A 17,268-nucleotide genomic window follows, 5' to 3' on the forward strand; every position below is an offset into this window, starting at 1 on the left:
ATATTGGTAACGAAACGATACTCTTGCCAAATGTTCCCTGAAATGAACCCCTAAACAAGTACCGGAATATTTTATTGTCACGGGTCCTTCGGTCGTCGGTTTTACCTTATTTGGTTTAGTACGACCCCACCTTCTATACACCTCGCGCAAATCGGACTCTAACACGAAGTGTTGGGGCAAAAAGGACATCCTTTATAAAACATTTTAATTTTGTTTTATCCTCCCCGCAAATTCTATCCTAAACACGTAATTTTCCTCGCGAAATAGATACCCTTTTGAAATTATTTTTGTGTTTTTGATTCCCTTATTACGTTACGTAGGTAACGTACCCCATCGTAAAAAAGACATCCTTTCGCACATGGTATCCACTCGTCAATGTAAGTGCCCTCCCCCCCCTGGGCACAGAATAATAGTGCAGTGTTTTGGTAAATGTATGGTCGAAATTTTCCCAAAGATGGATTTCACAACTTTCTCTCTTACATGCTTAACATGATTTACCAGCTGCAAACTCTTGTAAAAAAAATCCCAGATATTTACAACGATTAACTTTATGAACATCTACACCATCATATAAAATTTCAGAGATATCAATCTGAGGTAGCATTTTCTCCATGCGTTGAGCTGACCCATGAACATGGCCTTGCATGTTTAAGGATTACTTTTAGTTTATTATCAGAAAACCAATTGGATATGAATATTAAATCATTATTCAAATTGCGCACAGCTGCTTCCTGTGGACCTTTGGTTGAGGTGAATAAGATTGTATCGTCAGTATTGAGCGCGATATAAAAACAGTTAACATGATTCGGCATACCATTGAAAAAGAGTGTGAACATTAATGGGCCCAATTATGAAGTCTGTAGGACACCACATGACATTTGACTCTTCTCGGATAGATACATGTAAGTAATAATAGAGATGTAAATTGGTATCTTTAATTATTCCAATGATTTATCAAAACCGTACATTTTTTTCAAATAAAATACAATGATCGACTGTATCGAACGCCTTTTATTTATAAGATCGTTACCAATCCAACGATACTACCCTTATCAAATTACATTGAACTTTTCATCTGTGGCTTTTAGGGAGGGGGGCACTTTCAGTAGAATATAAGAGAATTTACCTGGCCGACATGTATGTAGTATTTAATTATTTGTTAGATAATTATTGACAGGTGTATTAAACAACCTTTTCCACATTTTTGGAAAAAATAGGAATAACTAATATAGGTCGGTTATTCGCCATACAGGTTTTGTCTCCTGATATGTATAAAGGCGTGATACTAGCACATTTCCACTGGGAGGGCACATTGCCCACATGGATCGAGTGAAAGATTCAGAATATGCGTCAAAAATTTGACAATGGTTGAAGCAATTGGCCTTAAGAGTTTAGCCGATACATTGTGTGGACCAGAAGCGTAATTTAATTGGAATGATCTTAGCATATTTTCGACCTCAGTAGTTAGTACATCCCTAAAATTAAATACAGTTTCGATATATTCTGGCTCTCAATGAAACCAGGCTTGATGACTCCATTAAAGAGAATGAAGTATACATACCAAATTACAATATTGTTAGGAAGGATAGAAAGAGAAATGGAAGCGGGTTAGCATTTACATGCATGAAAATATTATATTTGAAAAGCTGAGTATATCTAGTTCAGCTGAAAATTTAGAAATTATTTGTGTGTGTGTGTATTTGAGTTTTGTCAGACGTATCAATCAGATATGATTATTTACGTCTGGGACCGACCTTTAACGTCACCATCCGAAAGACGTGACCAGGACTCGAACCTCGAACCTCTGCATCAATTTGTAACTTCCCCACAGCTTGGATTACAGGCGCACGCCACAAATATATGTATAAGAATACAAATATGTATTCTTATTCGCATCAAATATTTCAAACCTGTCATTTTTATAAATTGTTATAGGCCGCCAAATGAAAAAAAATGCACTTCACTCCTATAAAGTTTTATTAATTCATTTAGGTGGAGTCAACGTTCCAATGATACTAATGGGTGATGTATATCATAATGTCATGAAACATCAAGCTAATGGAGATATTCGCAAATAGTCTGATATTAAATATGAAATGTGTCAAGTTATTAGAACGCAATATACTAGAGTTACCCATGAATGTTCTTATTTGATCGATCATGTGTTGACAACTAGTCCAGAAAAGGTTATTCGGAGTCCTCCACAGTGGAATGAGCATGCTGAGTGACCATTCAGTGAGCTAGTTAATCTGGAAAGCTCACACCAATAATGGTCCATTAATTAGCTACGTAACCTTTGAAAAATCACATCAAGTAGATTTCGACAAAATGAAAGCCGAACTTCGAGAACAAGACTGGGCTGAAATCGAAGGAGTTAATGACCCTGACAAAGCCGTTGATAAATGGGAAGGCTTTTTCTGGACATAGTTGATAAATACATGCCGACGAAAAAGAAACGAGTTTGCCAAAAACACTCGCCTTGGTTGAATGAATCTATTTTCTGAGTGGCCATTCAGTGAGCTACTTAATCTGGAAAGCTCACACCAATAATGATCCATTCATTAGCTACGTAACCTTTAAAAAATCACATCAAGTAGATTTTGACAAAATGAAAGCCGAACTTCGAGAATAAGATTGGACTGAAATCGACGGAGTTAATGACCCAGACAAACCGTTGATAAATGGGAAAGGCTTTTTCTGGACATAGTTGATAAACACATGCCGACAAAAAAAGAAACGAGTTTGCCAAAAAACACTCGCCTTGGTTGAATGAATCTATTTTCAAGCTCGTGAAGGAACGTAATAAAATTAAAGTAAAAGTAAAAAAAGACAAAGTGTTCTTTTTTGGGGCATAGACAGTTAAAATATAGAGTGATACTTCTAATAAGACGAGCAAAAAAGAAATATTATATTGATAAATTAAGTTCCTGCAAGGGCAGAACGAAATCTTGGAATGTGCTGAAATCATTGCTACCTAATTCTAAATCAGTTACTAATTTTCCATTTTGTGAAGATAGATGTAAATAATTAGCTAATGATTTTAATGTACATTTTGTAAACGTTGGTATTGAACTAAACAGTGATATTTCTGGAAATCATGAGTGTATGACTTATGAAGAATTGAAAAAATTAGAATTGTGTAATACAGCAAATAGTAATCTTATCGTTCCCATTGTCACTGAATCAGAAGTTTAAAAGGAAATCAATCGTCTTAAGAGCTAGAAATCAATCGGAGTAGATTGGATTGATTCTTTCATATTAAAAGTCCTTGCACTAGAAATTGTTAAACCTGTCACCTATTTAATTAACAAATCGATTAATGAAGGGGTATTTACATCCAGATGGAAGATTGCAAGGCACTTACTAAAGTAACATATGAATGGCTCCATTTAACTGACAAGTGATTATATACAGGAGCTATGTTTGTTGATCTCCGTAAGGTAGTTAGTCGATCATTGAAGAAATTGTCTTCTATAAGTGTTCATAGTCATATACCCAAATGGTTTTACAATTATCTTCATAATCGAAATATATTTACATCCATAAACAATTGTTATTCCGACGAGTTAGCAGTAACTCACGGCGTCCCGCATGGCTCAATTTTGGCCCCCATTTTGTTCTTAATCTACACAAACGATCTGTGCGATGTGTTTCAATTTTGCCACTTGCATTTTTATGCAGATGATACAGTTATATATTATTCACCTAGAAAACCTAGTACAGTTCAATCAGTAAATAATTGAGGATTATTTATTCTTTCAGAATGGATGTCCGAAAACAAGCTATTTATAAATTATGATAAGACTTTATCAATGTTGATTGGAAATAACACAATTCTTAATAATCAAAGTAACTTGAACTTGAAAATAGGTCATTATGTTATAAATCACGTAAATCATATAAAATATTTAGGAATATTGACTCCAAACCAAAATAGGACCTCCACCTAAACGAAATAATCTAGAAAATAGGAAAAAAAGGTTAGCTTTTGGGCAGGTTAAGGCACTCACTAAACGAGTCCTCTCTTAATCAATAATTCTCCCTCATTTTGTTTACACTGATACCGAATGGCAATCATGTCCAAACATCTTTCTGGACCAACTTCAAAAACTCCAAAATAGGGCTGGGCGAATAATTCTAGGAATAAGTCCTTACGCTCACAGATCTATATTCCAAATTCACGAACTTTTAACTTGGGAAACCCTGAAAACTGGGCGTAAACAACACATGTGTATAATGTTGTATAAGATTTTCACGATTTAGCACCGAAATATTTACAAAATATTCTCGTTCACAGAGAAAGTCTTTATTCCTTAAGAAATGTTGGACATCTTCTTATCGTGGATTGAAAATGTATAATGAACTCTCACTTTATCTTCACAGACCCGACACACTCACTTTATTTAAAACTGACCTTCTTAAATGGTTAAAAACCTTCGATCTTTAAACGTTTGGTTGACGGGGGGGGGGTAGGGTATAAAGTATCCTTAAGACTAGGGAAGGTTTAGGACTGTTATTTTGTAATTGTAATTGTGTCTAATTATTAGTTATTATTTTGTTTACCACACGCTTTTGTGTAATACATATATATATGTATTACACAAATATATATATATATATATATATGTTCAATTAATAATATTTTAAATACATGTTTTCATAAATGCATTATTTATATTACCTTGACTTGACCTCTAGGAAGAACAGAGCCATCATATCAATGGCTCTTAATAGAGTGATCCAACCGTATATTTTAGGTGCGTGTTTATATATTTATATTTGATATCATATCTTGTGCAATGTATTTTATTGTGATTTTTATGCGGTAAAACCAAACCAAACCAATCGTACTGTCATAAGTATTTACTAATCCTATGATCACGCATGTATTTTGACAGTAAATCCCGATCGGTTGCAAATAATAAACAGTCGAACATTACATTTAGACTTGGCATCGTGCAATTGAATTTAAAACCACATTTAGATTTACAGCTCTATCAAAAGAAAAAACATCAATATTTTGAGTTTCATATTAATTGAATCCATGGGCTCAAAATCAAATAGGCCGAAATAGATTCAGTATAAGTCGTAGTTTTATTTTAGAGTGTAAATGATTTTTCGACTAACGATGATATTTATCTCAATAATTTTCAAGAACGAATGCCATGTTCTCTACTTTATACTGTTAGTGTGGATTCCTTATTGCTCTTGGAGAAAGGCTTTCATGTCACTAGTTCGGATGACTCCCAGCAAATGGTTAACTATGCAAGACAAGTTAAAGAGGAGAAGCAAATTGAAAACTGGGGTAAGTATAATGGTTGACATTCTTGTCAGGGATACGATAGTAATAACCCAGGAAGAAGCTGTGATATGTATCATGCTATCACAGCCTGATCCATTTGTAGATTTCAGTCCATGTCACTTAATAGAAGAGAGGATGGTCATAAACATAATGGTAATATATACCCATTTATAGAGTGAAGAAACTATTCACTAAACATTATGCTGCGCTTTTTATGTCTCCTAAAATGCGTGTTATTAAGTCGATCCATGTGCTTTGAGTTCGATTTAAAATAGTTTACGGGTGGTGCTAATCCTAACTTCCAGGGGTAAGCTATTCCAGAGCTTTGGAGGATACATAAGCAAATTTTCTATCACCTAGAGTTACTTTAGTTTTAAAGATGGGATCTGTAAAAATTGCGACCATGATTACTGTTGTTTTTTACATCTATGAATTTGTATTGTTACCGGGAACAAAGAAGTGCGTTGTATATACAATTAGCAAGATTGTTAATGCTATCTTCTAGAGATCATCAGCATGAGGCAGCATTTTCGAGTTTTTTTAACGTTGTCTCATACATGTAATGTATGTAAGAAATAGCTTTGAAGTTTAGCGGCTAGTCTTTTTTCAAAAAATCACCTGCTCACCTAAATGTACAATGTGAATTTAATTGGTGGTATCGAAAATCTGTTTATCTGACGGTCAATCGGATCGGGGTAGCCACTAACCCGTCTCTTTGGTCTAGCCACCGGTTAAGGCACCGGCGTTCAAAGCTGGGGCCCAGGTTTGATTCCCGGCAGAGACATTTTTTCGGCGTCAACAATTTTTCCAAAGGATAGATAGCTCTGGGGAACCTTGATTTAAGCTACGCCTACCATTGTTCCCTTCATCCATTTCTTTACACAATATTTTTAAAAAAGAGTTGCAAAAGCTGTTGTACATGTATATAGCTTCACACATTTATATATATATATTGTAATTTTGTATATATTTATATGCAATTAATTTTTCTTATTTATTTATATGTACATATATATATATATATGTACATATAAATAAATACAATTTGGGAGGAAGCTATTAAAACAAGAAGGCTGGAGACGTATTAAACCTGGTCTGGGTTTCATCACGTTTTATTACAAGCTCTCGGCCATTTGGTCTTTTGGCCTGTGAGGGTTTTACCAATTATGTACCTAATAAACAAATGCTAATGATTCCACACTGAAACCTAGTAGAAGAAATTAAGAAATGACCCCTTTCGTGAATACTCAAGACGTTTCAGGTAATCCCGGACGAAATATCCTCGACATTTCACCATAACTCAGGCGGTTTAGCTGCCTTTGCATTTAAACCACATGCACGATTGATAGAGGGTGCAGAGCAAGGGTAAAGTACAGACGAAATTAATCAAATAAAAAAAAAAATAATTGCAATTCTTCGCAACTGTAGCAATAATTTAAACGACATCTTACTTCATGGTAACATCAGGGCAATACCATTCGTCAATTGACACGGACAGGCTTTTCCCGTGTTACCCTTGTCGTGCTCGTTTGGATTTCACCGGTTTTGTCAAACTTTCTAATTGCTATTACTTATGAATAACTATGAATTAGTAGCATTCCACTGTATGATATTTCATTCCATTTTACAGAAATATTAAAGGCTAATTGGTTATCTCTGAGAGACGATCTCCACGGGCTTGGAACATTTGATGCGGTATTGTGTGTTTCAAGTTCCATCATCTGTCTCATTGATGAAACACCAGATCTGGCCCTCTATCGTCAGAGTTTCAAAAATTTCAAATCAATGTTGAAACCCGGAGGGATTCTCCTCATCGACCATAGGAACATGGATGCCGTCATAGACCAAGGCAAACCGGTCAACAAGAACGTTTATTTCAAGGTATTGTTTTGTACATTTTATTTCAAGGCATAGTTTGTATAATTCATCGCCTTTTAATATCTCATTTGTATCTCATTGTCATGTTCTGTGTTTATAGGGGGCCAGTTGGTACCTTATATTATTTAATCTTGAAAAGGTTTCCAGTTGTGTGATGAGAATAGTTGATAAAATCAACTACGAGTCAGAACAAGATTTTGGAAAATGCCGCTGGGTTATTAGTAGCATTCCACGTGGAGCGTTGTGGCCTAGTGGATAAGTCTTCTAGCTTTGAAACAGAAGGTCGTAGGTTCGAATCCAAGCCATGGCGTAATTTCCTTCAGCAAGAAATGAATCCACATTGTGCTGCACTCGACCCAGGTGAGGTAAATGGGTACCCGGCAGGATTACTTCCTTGAATTCATGAGCGCTGAGAGGCAGCTCGAGCTAAAGCCGGGGTAATAATAATAATAACAACGAGCCTCGGAATAGAATATTTCTAGATAGATGGCGCTATATAAATGCCTATTATTATTATTGGTGTTCCTGCTTTTGTAACTATTTGAAGTTACGTCTTGGTTTTGGGATTCAATACATAAAAACATAGATGTATTACCATATTCCAAAGATTTTCACGATTTGTATTTGTGGTTTTAGTAATGTGTTTAGGTGGGAGGAGGTTCTTTATATAAAAAAACCCTGCAAATAATGCTGTAAAAATAATTTTTTGAGATAGTGACCGTCTGCGAAGTTTGGACTCACCGCCATACTATAATTATACGTTGAATCACAGTCAATTTATACTTCATAGCCTAACGTTAAGTCTTCTCATCTCCGCCCGGGTAGTCAGAGACTGGATTCTATTCAAAATGTAGACTCACAATATTCATCAAGGCAAGTCTATCGAGATTAACTCAACCTTTGATTAAAAATGAGCATTAATAACTCGATTTAAAAAGAAATATCTACTGACAAGGATCAACAAATTTTAACAAATTTGTGCCAGCTGGATCTGCGGACATCACTGAATCTCAGCAAAGGTTTATATCAGACATCTTTAGCATTTTTACTAATTTTTTATCACTTAAAGTGGGTTTACATTTTAGTTTTTATTTAATACTTGTTTCTTCACACTTTTCCCAAGCTTGAAAATGATTAACAAAATGAAAATAAAGCTAAACCATTTCATGTAAATCACAGCTCAGTGTAAAGCAAATATTGTCACGTGTGTTTTGGAATGGGATGGGGAGCAATACACTCTTCGAAGTGTTTTGGGCATGGTTACGAGTCAAACTTAAAGGGTAAATATATCTTCGCATCAATTGTATTAGCTAGATTCCATGTGATCTTCATGATTATCTTCATGATGATTTTCAATTTCATGAAATTAACCCTATCTAGGCCGGGGGCTCCGACCCCCCCCCCCCCCCTTCAACAACTACCGCGATATTTCGCTGCGCAAAATCCTTTAACTGCACCGCTCGCTGATTCTTTAATTTCAAGTCTTGCACATCTTTTGAGACCAAATTTGCGACAACTGGGTACGCGGTTCCGAAATTACGCAATGTTATGCAAGTGCATGTCGACCAAAAATTGATCAAAAACATGATTTCATGTACAAAGTCAATGTAAATTGTGTTTTCAACCAAAAATCATAAATGTATGATTATTTTTAGTTCTGCTGGTCCAAATGTATTTATTTTTTGCTGTTTAGGATCTTAGAAGAGTCCCCAATAAATGTCATTGAAAAAACAATGAAAAACAAAGGGTCCAAAAAACAAGGAAATACATAGGAAATTGTAAAAAAAACAATAGAACGCATAATGAATTGATCTGATATCACAATTTGTTCATGTAAACTTGCTAACACCACAAATAGTTTGTATGCCAAAAATTAGAATGTTTTGAGCTTTATTTATGGAGTTAGAGGAAAAAGTATGATTCCGCATACTAATTACGCATAAATTAGCATAATTACTTAATAACGATTCGCATGCAAATATATTGCTAAACAAATTTGTCGATTATATCCTGGAAAACCTGCGTGCCAATTTTCGGCGCGATCGCGCGGTCGACAGCCGAGATCTCAAGGGGGGGGGGAGGGGCCTGGGAGCCCCACACCCTGCCAGATGATTTATAAATTTTGCGTAAATGAGCATGAATAATTTTCTACTCCAATTTCAAAAATTCTGTGTAGAAGTTTGGTGAACCTCATGAAGCTCTACTAGATGGAAGAAAAAAATCAAAATCGGTCAACAAATGAAGAAGAAGCATTTTACGTGAATTTATAAAGATATGCATAAATTGATTTTGCATAAATTAGCATAAAATTGTTCTAGTCACAATTTCAAAATTCTGTGAAGAAGTTTGGTGAACCTCATAAACCTCTACCAGATGGAAGCAAAAAAATCTAAATTGTTCAATTAATAAAGAAGAAGCATTTTTTTGTGAATTTTGAAAAATTATGAGTAGAATTTTTAAATCCCTTACCAGTGCTACATAAAGTAAACAGAATTGATATCGGACTTGAAATGGCGAAGAAGAAGCATTTTGAAATTGTGGACGGACGACAGACGAGGGACGCCACGCCACGGCATCAGCTCATCTTGCCCTTTGGGACGGATGAGCTAAACATTAAAAAGTGACTTTTCTGCAAAGAAGAAATGCTGCTTGTGTCAATGGAGCTCCCAATTTGCGAATTTTCCCACAAAAATGGACAAAGTACGAAATAGGGGTTGGGTGACTTCGGCAGTCCCCTGCCAGCACTTCGTTGTATGTAGATAACATACTATTTGTTCGTACCCTAGTGGTTTTCATGCAGAGAAATGTTTACAGAAAAAATGTAAAAAGTGATGTAAAATAGGAACTCCATAACTTTTGTGTAATTTTTACCTAACAGTAAATTTCACAAATATTATGTAAATCATTATGTAAACTACAAAACCCAATTTATTGTGTAAATATTACCTAATTAAAATGTTTTACAGAAATTATGTAAAAAGTGATGTTAAATAGGAACTCCATAACTTTTATGTAATTTTTACCTAACAGTAAATTTCACAAATATTATGTAAATCATTATGTAAACTACAAAACCCAATTTATTGTGTAAATATTACCTAATTAAAATGTTTTACATAAATTATGTAAAAAGTGATGTTAAATAGGAACTCCATAACTTTTATGTAATATTTACCTAAAAGCAAATTTCACAAATATTATGTAAATCATTATGTAAACTACAAAACCAAATTTATTGTGTAAATATTACCTAACTTGAATGTTTTACAGAAATTATGTAAAAAGTGATGTTAAATAGGAACTTCATAACTTTTATGTAATATTTAATTAAAAGCAAATTTCACAAATATTATGTAAATCATTATGTAAACTACAAAATCCAATGTATTGTGTAAATATTACTTAACTTGAATGTTTTACAGAAATTATGTTAAAAGTAATGTTAAATAGGAACTTCATAACTTTTATGTAATATTTACCTAAAAGTAAATTTCACAATTATTCAAATCATTATGTAAACTACAAAACCCAATTAATTCATTTTCTATTTTCAAAACCAACCTACATACCTGAGGCCTAAAATATTATAGTTTACATTGTAAATTACCATGCAAAAAATCATAACCATTGTGACATAAAATGATACAGGTGTAATAAGTATAGTTAAACTGCCTTTGAAAAAAAATCTAATTGTGTCAAGATATTTCCCAAATAATTTTAGCTAAATTAGTGTATTACTACCTTCCAAATGTAGACGGGAGGGGCAACATTTGACTATGTGAACATGCATAGAAAATTAAAATGCATAAATAAGTCAAATATTTGACAAAGAAACCATGTACATGATTTGGTGTTTATTTTAAGAAATAACATCCCTTGACAATAAAACATCAGATATAAAAGAAATTAAGTTCTTAAAATTAATTAACCAACTTGCATTGAACTTTTTTAAAGGTAAAATAATAAAGCTGCAATATGTTCATTACAACTTCTCTACAAAGAAATCTGGAATTTTCTGTGACATGCCATGACTTACATCTGAAATAAGCATAAATCAAATCTAATCACTATATGAGACATATTTATAAAGAAAATGGGCCTTTGCTCTCTCGGTGTCATATTTCAAGACATACCTCCCCATCACGGGGGGGGGGGGTAGAAGACCAAAAACTCTTTCTTGTAAGCTTTTGTTTACAATAGACACATGTGACCACCAGATAAAGACTTCTCAGATATTTGTGCCACCTATACGGTATTCTGTATTTCTATCAATTATGCAAAATTCTTGTAATGGCTTAGTACACAGTATCCAATGTAAATCTGGGGCTAGTACTTTCTCTTATAATCAATATCACATGATTCAATTGAAAAATTGAATATTTTCATTGAATGGTAAACTTTTACCTCCACATGTTTGTAAACAAATGTATGCCCTATCACATACAACCCCATTTTGTTTTTGTTTTTTATTTTAAATTGGTTGCATGTTCGAAGCAACTTTCAGAAAAAATTATCTTAAAATAAAGTATTGTATTCTAAAATGATTTCATTGTATTGGGGGTATTGCATATTTCAAAATTAAAATATATTCAGAAATGTCCCCTTTATTGAATACCCATACACACTGTTGATATCTTTTGAACCTCTGGTTTCCCTATGTCTTTATAAAATTATTGACAAAAGTGCTTTCACTCTTAACATTGGTATCAATTACATTTTAAGGCTATAGTCTCAATAGACAGAGATGGATTCTTGGCATATCTTACCATTGTAGCCTGAACTGATGGCAATTTTAATCTATATAGGGAGCAATGTGCATGAATTATGTTTATGCTACACATAAAATGCAATCGGGTGTTCTCCCATTTTAATCTAAAAGACTTGACATGACCTCTTGAGAGGGATATCAACATTAAGCATTCTTACAGTTTATAGGAAACACTTTGAAATATTAATAATTGAGTTCACAATTAATACTGGACAGTTTTTAACCTTTTTTTTGGGGGGGGGGGCAAAATGGGTGCGGAAAAATCTACCATTGTATCTTTCTGGCATCTTAATCAAATAAACAAGTCATTACAATAGAATATGACTATCAAATCTATAAAGGTTCCTCCATTGTAATTACTTCACACAGAGCTCTATAAAACTAGAAGGCCATGAACCATTTACTGGCATGTTACACCATATAACACTTATTCAGTTTACACATGGTGATGGTAATAACAGTTCTCAATTACAACTAAGATCAAAAGAATAAAAAAAAATGATATCAATGTAGTTTCCCCCTGTAATGTCTTCAAAGAAACATGCATTCTTGAACAACTTACATGTATGCTCTATAAATGACAATGATCAAAATTGAGTTATAAAAAGAAATAATGAATTTCTTAAGGCTAAACCTTTTAAAAAGCCTGTTGAAAAAAGGTGTACTAGTTCCTCTTGAATATAAACAATAAAACAAAAAATATACAAATAACAACTAAAGGTGTTTCCCTTTCTAAACAGTGATTGTTTAAAAGTCTTACAAAAGCCATGATTTCTTGGCAATAACACTCCAAGTTAACAGTAATTAAAATGCTTTGTAAATGAGCTAAAAAGCAGCTACAAGGTCTGATAGGCTTTCTTGAGAATCATATTCAGTGTCATTAACGATATCAGCATCTACATTCATTTCAACACGATTACAGTCATCATCACTTGATTCCCCATGACTGCTTACATTAGATAAGTCAGATATGTCAATATGAGGAACTCTATTAGCTTTTCACTGGTCATCAGCGTGAACTGTAGGGGGTTGCAAATGCCCTATGACATGTATGAGGTGCCTTTTGTATGATGATCCACGGCGCAAAATTTCCTTACATTCTACACAAACAAGTTTTGTGCAAGTAGATTTTAGTATACCATGGACTACTTTCAGGTGGCAAAATAGCCCAGAAATTCCTCCAGGAATTTTAGAAAGACATTTGCAGCAGATGAAAGATGACATGTTGATTATTTTTGGCAGCAGTTACTGGAGAAAAACAAAATGAATTATTAAATAATCAAAACACATCCCTGGAGATACATACACTTTAGGATGAGGCAAGAATTATTTGAAAGCAATTTTGTCAGTTGAAAAAATATAAATTCTACATAAGGATAAACTTAACTGTTAAAAGTGATAATGAACTATTGTTATTTCAGAAATTTAGTTTTCCCGTTTCCTGTTATTTATAAAAATCTTACTACATGTATCATTTGTATTTTTTTCAGTCATGAATCAAGTTTTCTTTTGTCTTTATTTAATTCTTATTCATATTTTAATCGGTTTTTCTTTTGGTTTTATTTATTTTCTTAATATCAACAAGGTCTCATCATATCTTTCTAGGTTGAAACAGATTTTACTCTAAAATTCAAATTCAATAGTTCAGGAATATCAGCAAAGTTGTAATCAAATGAAAAAAAAATACAAACATGTACCTGGTAGGCAATGTTTCAAAATTACCCATCATATTACATATTTTTATTTAATATTTTGAATATCAATGATGATTAAAGCCTGTGTATAGCTTTGGTAAAGGGTCAACAATGTGATTGATAATCAAATATAATTCGATATAAAAGTCTTACTGAAGCATAGAGACCGCTAGATATTTTTCCAACCACCCCTTCTGAGAAAATTTCAAATCTTCAAATTTTGGATATCAGCGCCTTCTCTCGGCGATGCTTGCTTTTAAATTTGAAAAAAAATTGTCTTTCAGCATTTATCTAATTTAAAGCTTAGATATCCTTAATAACAGACAAAGAATATATCCTGAAAGTTTCAACCCATTCCATGCTCTGAAATAGGTTTTAATTGAAAAACAAAAACATGCAGATATTTTATTTTTATTTGGGCACCCGATCAAATTAAATTTTCATGTAAATCGCAAAATTTATCCTGTAAAATACATTTTCATTTCATATCCTCCACCTCATAACTGTTATAGGGCATATCCATTCATATTAGCTAGCAATGAATTGGAATAGTGTTAGGTGCATTTTGGTGGATTTACCTAAACTATACACAGGCTTTACAACTAGAATACAAAATAGTCATACCTGTACAGAAAATTTTTTGATGAATTTTAGCCTAGGTCCCATCTTTGGAATAAGCTCTTTAATTTCCTCGCTCTCCAACAGCCAGAAACTATCATCATCAATTCCATTTACTGTTTGTGGAGAAACAAATATTTGAAAAGAAATTAATAATAAGCTTAAATGTAAAGTACTTCACATTTATGATAAACAAGTGGATCCCCTCTGGCAGTTTCGCCTTGATCACATAATTCATTATTGCAGCAGTGCTGACTTTGAAAACAACTACATGTAAAACAGAGAGGAAAAAAGTACACATGCATGTGATAATGATTATAGCATGTTGACTTTGACCTGAGATCACATTTGTCCATTTGCTGATACTTGATTTATGTGAAAAGGATATAGGGCCTACTTGCAAAATATTCTTCAAAAATTAAAAATGCTATATTTGATTAAGAATAAGATTTCAGTGATGTCACCCCAACATGGACAAAGTTTGACCCTTAATGATCTTTGACCTAGATCATGTGACCTAACACTCATACAAGATTATCAGCAATACTTAATAACCTTTTAAGCCTCATGAAATATGCCCTTATACTTTTAAAGTAATGAACATTAAAAAATGAGCATTTTCTAAGTATATTGACCCTGAATTACCTTTGACCTTAAACGTGTGACCTGGAAACTCATGCAGGATGATCAGTAATACTTGGTTACCACTATGTCCAAGTTCATGAATTAGGTCCATATATTGTTTAAGTTATAACATTTAAAAAAAATCAACATATTTTATGTTTATTGACCCCAAATGACCTAGGCCTAGATCTATAATCTAGATCTAGTAGAATCCTAGAATCAAACTGTATGAAGTGCATAAATGGTGATGGCTAATTTAGTTTTAGACATACCAATTTGTATTGACATTATTGGTTATCCGCCCAATTCCCCCCCCCCCCCTCGCCTGGGCATCAATGGCATGCGCCTATAGGCCTAGGCCCGAAAGCTGCCTGGCTCAGGAAAGGTTGGCCCTCGGTGCCGGCAGCGCAGGGCAGGTTGTCACGGGCGAACGGTACCGTTAACTTCAATGACGTCGTAGGCCTAGGCTACAATCTACGAACAACGGTAGATTGTGAGTCGGCAAATTGATTTTCAGCCATTCAAGTTTAACATTTATAAAGACCAAGGTAAAACGCTACAAAGAATAAAAACGAAACTCACCTTCGAAAGTTTCAATGAGGACTTCATGGTCCCATTCTTTTAATAAGATTTGCCAGGTCGCCATTCTGATTCTGGTCAGTCACTCTTAACTTCTTAACGCTGGGTCTGGGTACCGGAACGTGACGTGGCGCTGGCCCCCCCGCCGGCCGCCGGTAAACGGTAGCTAGCTCTCGTACGTATTGCACGTACGTGGCCACGCGCGCTGCGCTGTGTGGTCTCTGCACATGTACCGTCAGTACATGTGCTCAATCGCATGATGACCGTCGCCATTTTCAAACGGTAGAAAGAAATGTAAAAAGAAAATATGAAACATTAACACCGGGGTAAAACATCGCGTTACGTTTGTTTAGGGGGGGGGGGGGGGGGTGGGAAAGCTAACACCTTTTTCCCCTGTTGTTTTTATGATTTGATTAATAAGCACGCATAAATTTAGGGCCTATCCACCTTGATGCACCGTGAAGCATAATATAGCCTAAAATGTCAAGTGATTTACACATGGACTTACAACATTTTGCATTTGATGATTTGACAACTGAAGTTCGTTGTGCTTAACGAAATTTAGATTACAGAATGCAAATATGTAATCCTTACAGAAGAATTAGGCCTTTCATAATTTTTTACATAATAGCCAAAAAATACAAAAACTGAGAAGTGCATAAAGAAATATTACAAAAAATAAATGGGACCTTCTGTCAGTCTATGTTATGGCTCACTTAATAGTTTATTGAAGTGGCTACACTGGCTGCCCCCAAAATAAATGTTATTATTCATTGATATTAGGCCTACATAATTAAATTTTATATAATTATGTGCAACGCTTAACCAAAAACCTTGCAAAAGGAAGTTTAAATAATGAAATATTCAGTAAACATCAGAATTTTACATTTTGGCAAGGCATGAGGAATGTAATTCTTACCGTTATAACATAATGAAATTACATTGAAACAACTAAAACATTTACAAAAGGAAGCATACTGAAATATACTTTAAACTTCTATATTTTACAAGACATGTGAAATGTAATTTTTACAAATATTTCTTAAATATTACTTAATGAAATTGCATTGTAACATTTGTTACATATTTATTAAGCAAAACATTCACAAAAAGAAGTTTACATAATAAAATATTAAGTAAACATTATGATTTACATTTTACAAGACATGTGAAATGTAATTTTTACAATTTTTTCTAAATATTACCTAATGAAATTACATTGTGACACTTGTTACATATTTTTTAAGCAAAACATTTACAAAAGGAAGTTTACATAATGAAATATTAAGTAAACTTTAAAATTTTACATTTTACAAGACATGTGAAATGTAATTTTTACAAATATTTCTTAAATATTACCTAATGAAATTACATTGTGACATTTGTTACATATTTATTAAGCAAAACATTTTCAAAAGGAAGTTTACATCATGAAATATTAAGTAAACTTTAAAATTTTACATTTTACAAGACATGTGAAATGTAATTTTTACAAATATTTCTTAGATATTACCTAATGAAATTACATTGTGACAATTGTTACATATATTTTAAGCAAAACATTTACAAAAGGAAGTTTACATAATGAAATATTAAGTAAACTTTAAAATTTTACATTTTACAAGACATGTGAAATGTAATTTTTACAAATATTTCTTAAATATTACTTAATGAAATTGCATTGTAACACTTGTTACATATTTATTAAGCAAAACATTCGCAAAAGGAAGTTTACATAATGAAATATTAAGTAAACATTAAAATTTTATATTTTACAAGACATGTGAAATGTATTTTTTACAAAT

The 17,268-nt window shown here is 33.3% G+C and overlaps 1 protein-coding gene and 1 long non-coding RNA gene across 2 annotated transcripts in view; one reads left to right on the plus strand and one right to left on the minus strand.

The window, feature by feature from the left end:
- The window catches only part of LOC121417151 (glycine N-methyltransferase-like), a 47,954-nt gene that overhangs the window by 9,089 nt on the left and 21,597 nt on the right, over nucleotides 1–17,268 (plus strand). Inside the window, exons 2-3 of the mRNA XM_041610742.1 lie at nucleotides 5,190–5,305; nucleotides 6,933–7,183. Coding sequence (XP_041466676.1) covers nucleotides 5,190–5,305; nucleotides 6,933–7,183 — 367 coding nt within the window. The remainder of the gene's footprint in view (nucleotides 1–5,189; nucleotides 5,306–6,932; nucleotides 7,184–17,268) is intronic.
- LOC121417152 lies at nucleotides 12,005–15,766 on the minus strand. The gene is made up of 3 exons (XR_005970319.1): nucleotides 15,467–15,766; nucleotides 14,267–14,376; nucleotides 12,005–13,196 (listed from the first exon to the last, which is right to left on the minus strand). It is a non-coding gene; the product is annotated as an uncharacterized LOC121417152 (long non-coding RNA).

Source organism: Lytechinus variegatus, chromosome 6 (genome assembly GCF_018143015.1).
Source record: "Lytechinus variegatus isolate NC3 chromosome 6, Lvar_3.0, whole genome shotgun sequence".
Classification (NCBI taxonomy): Eukaryota; Metazoa; Echinodermata; class Echinoidea; order Temnopleuroida; family Toxopneustidae; genus Lytechinus; species Lytechinus variegatus.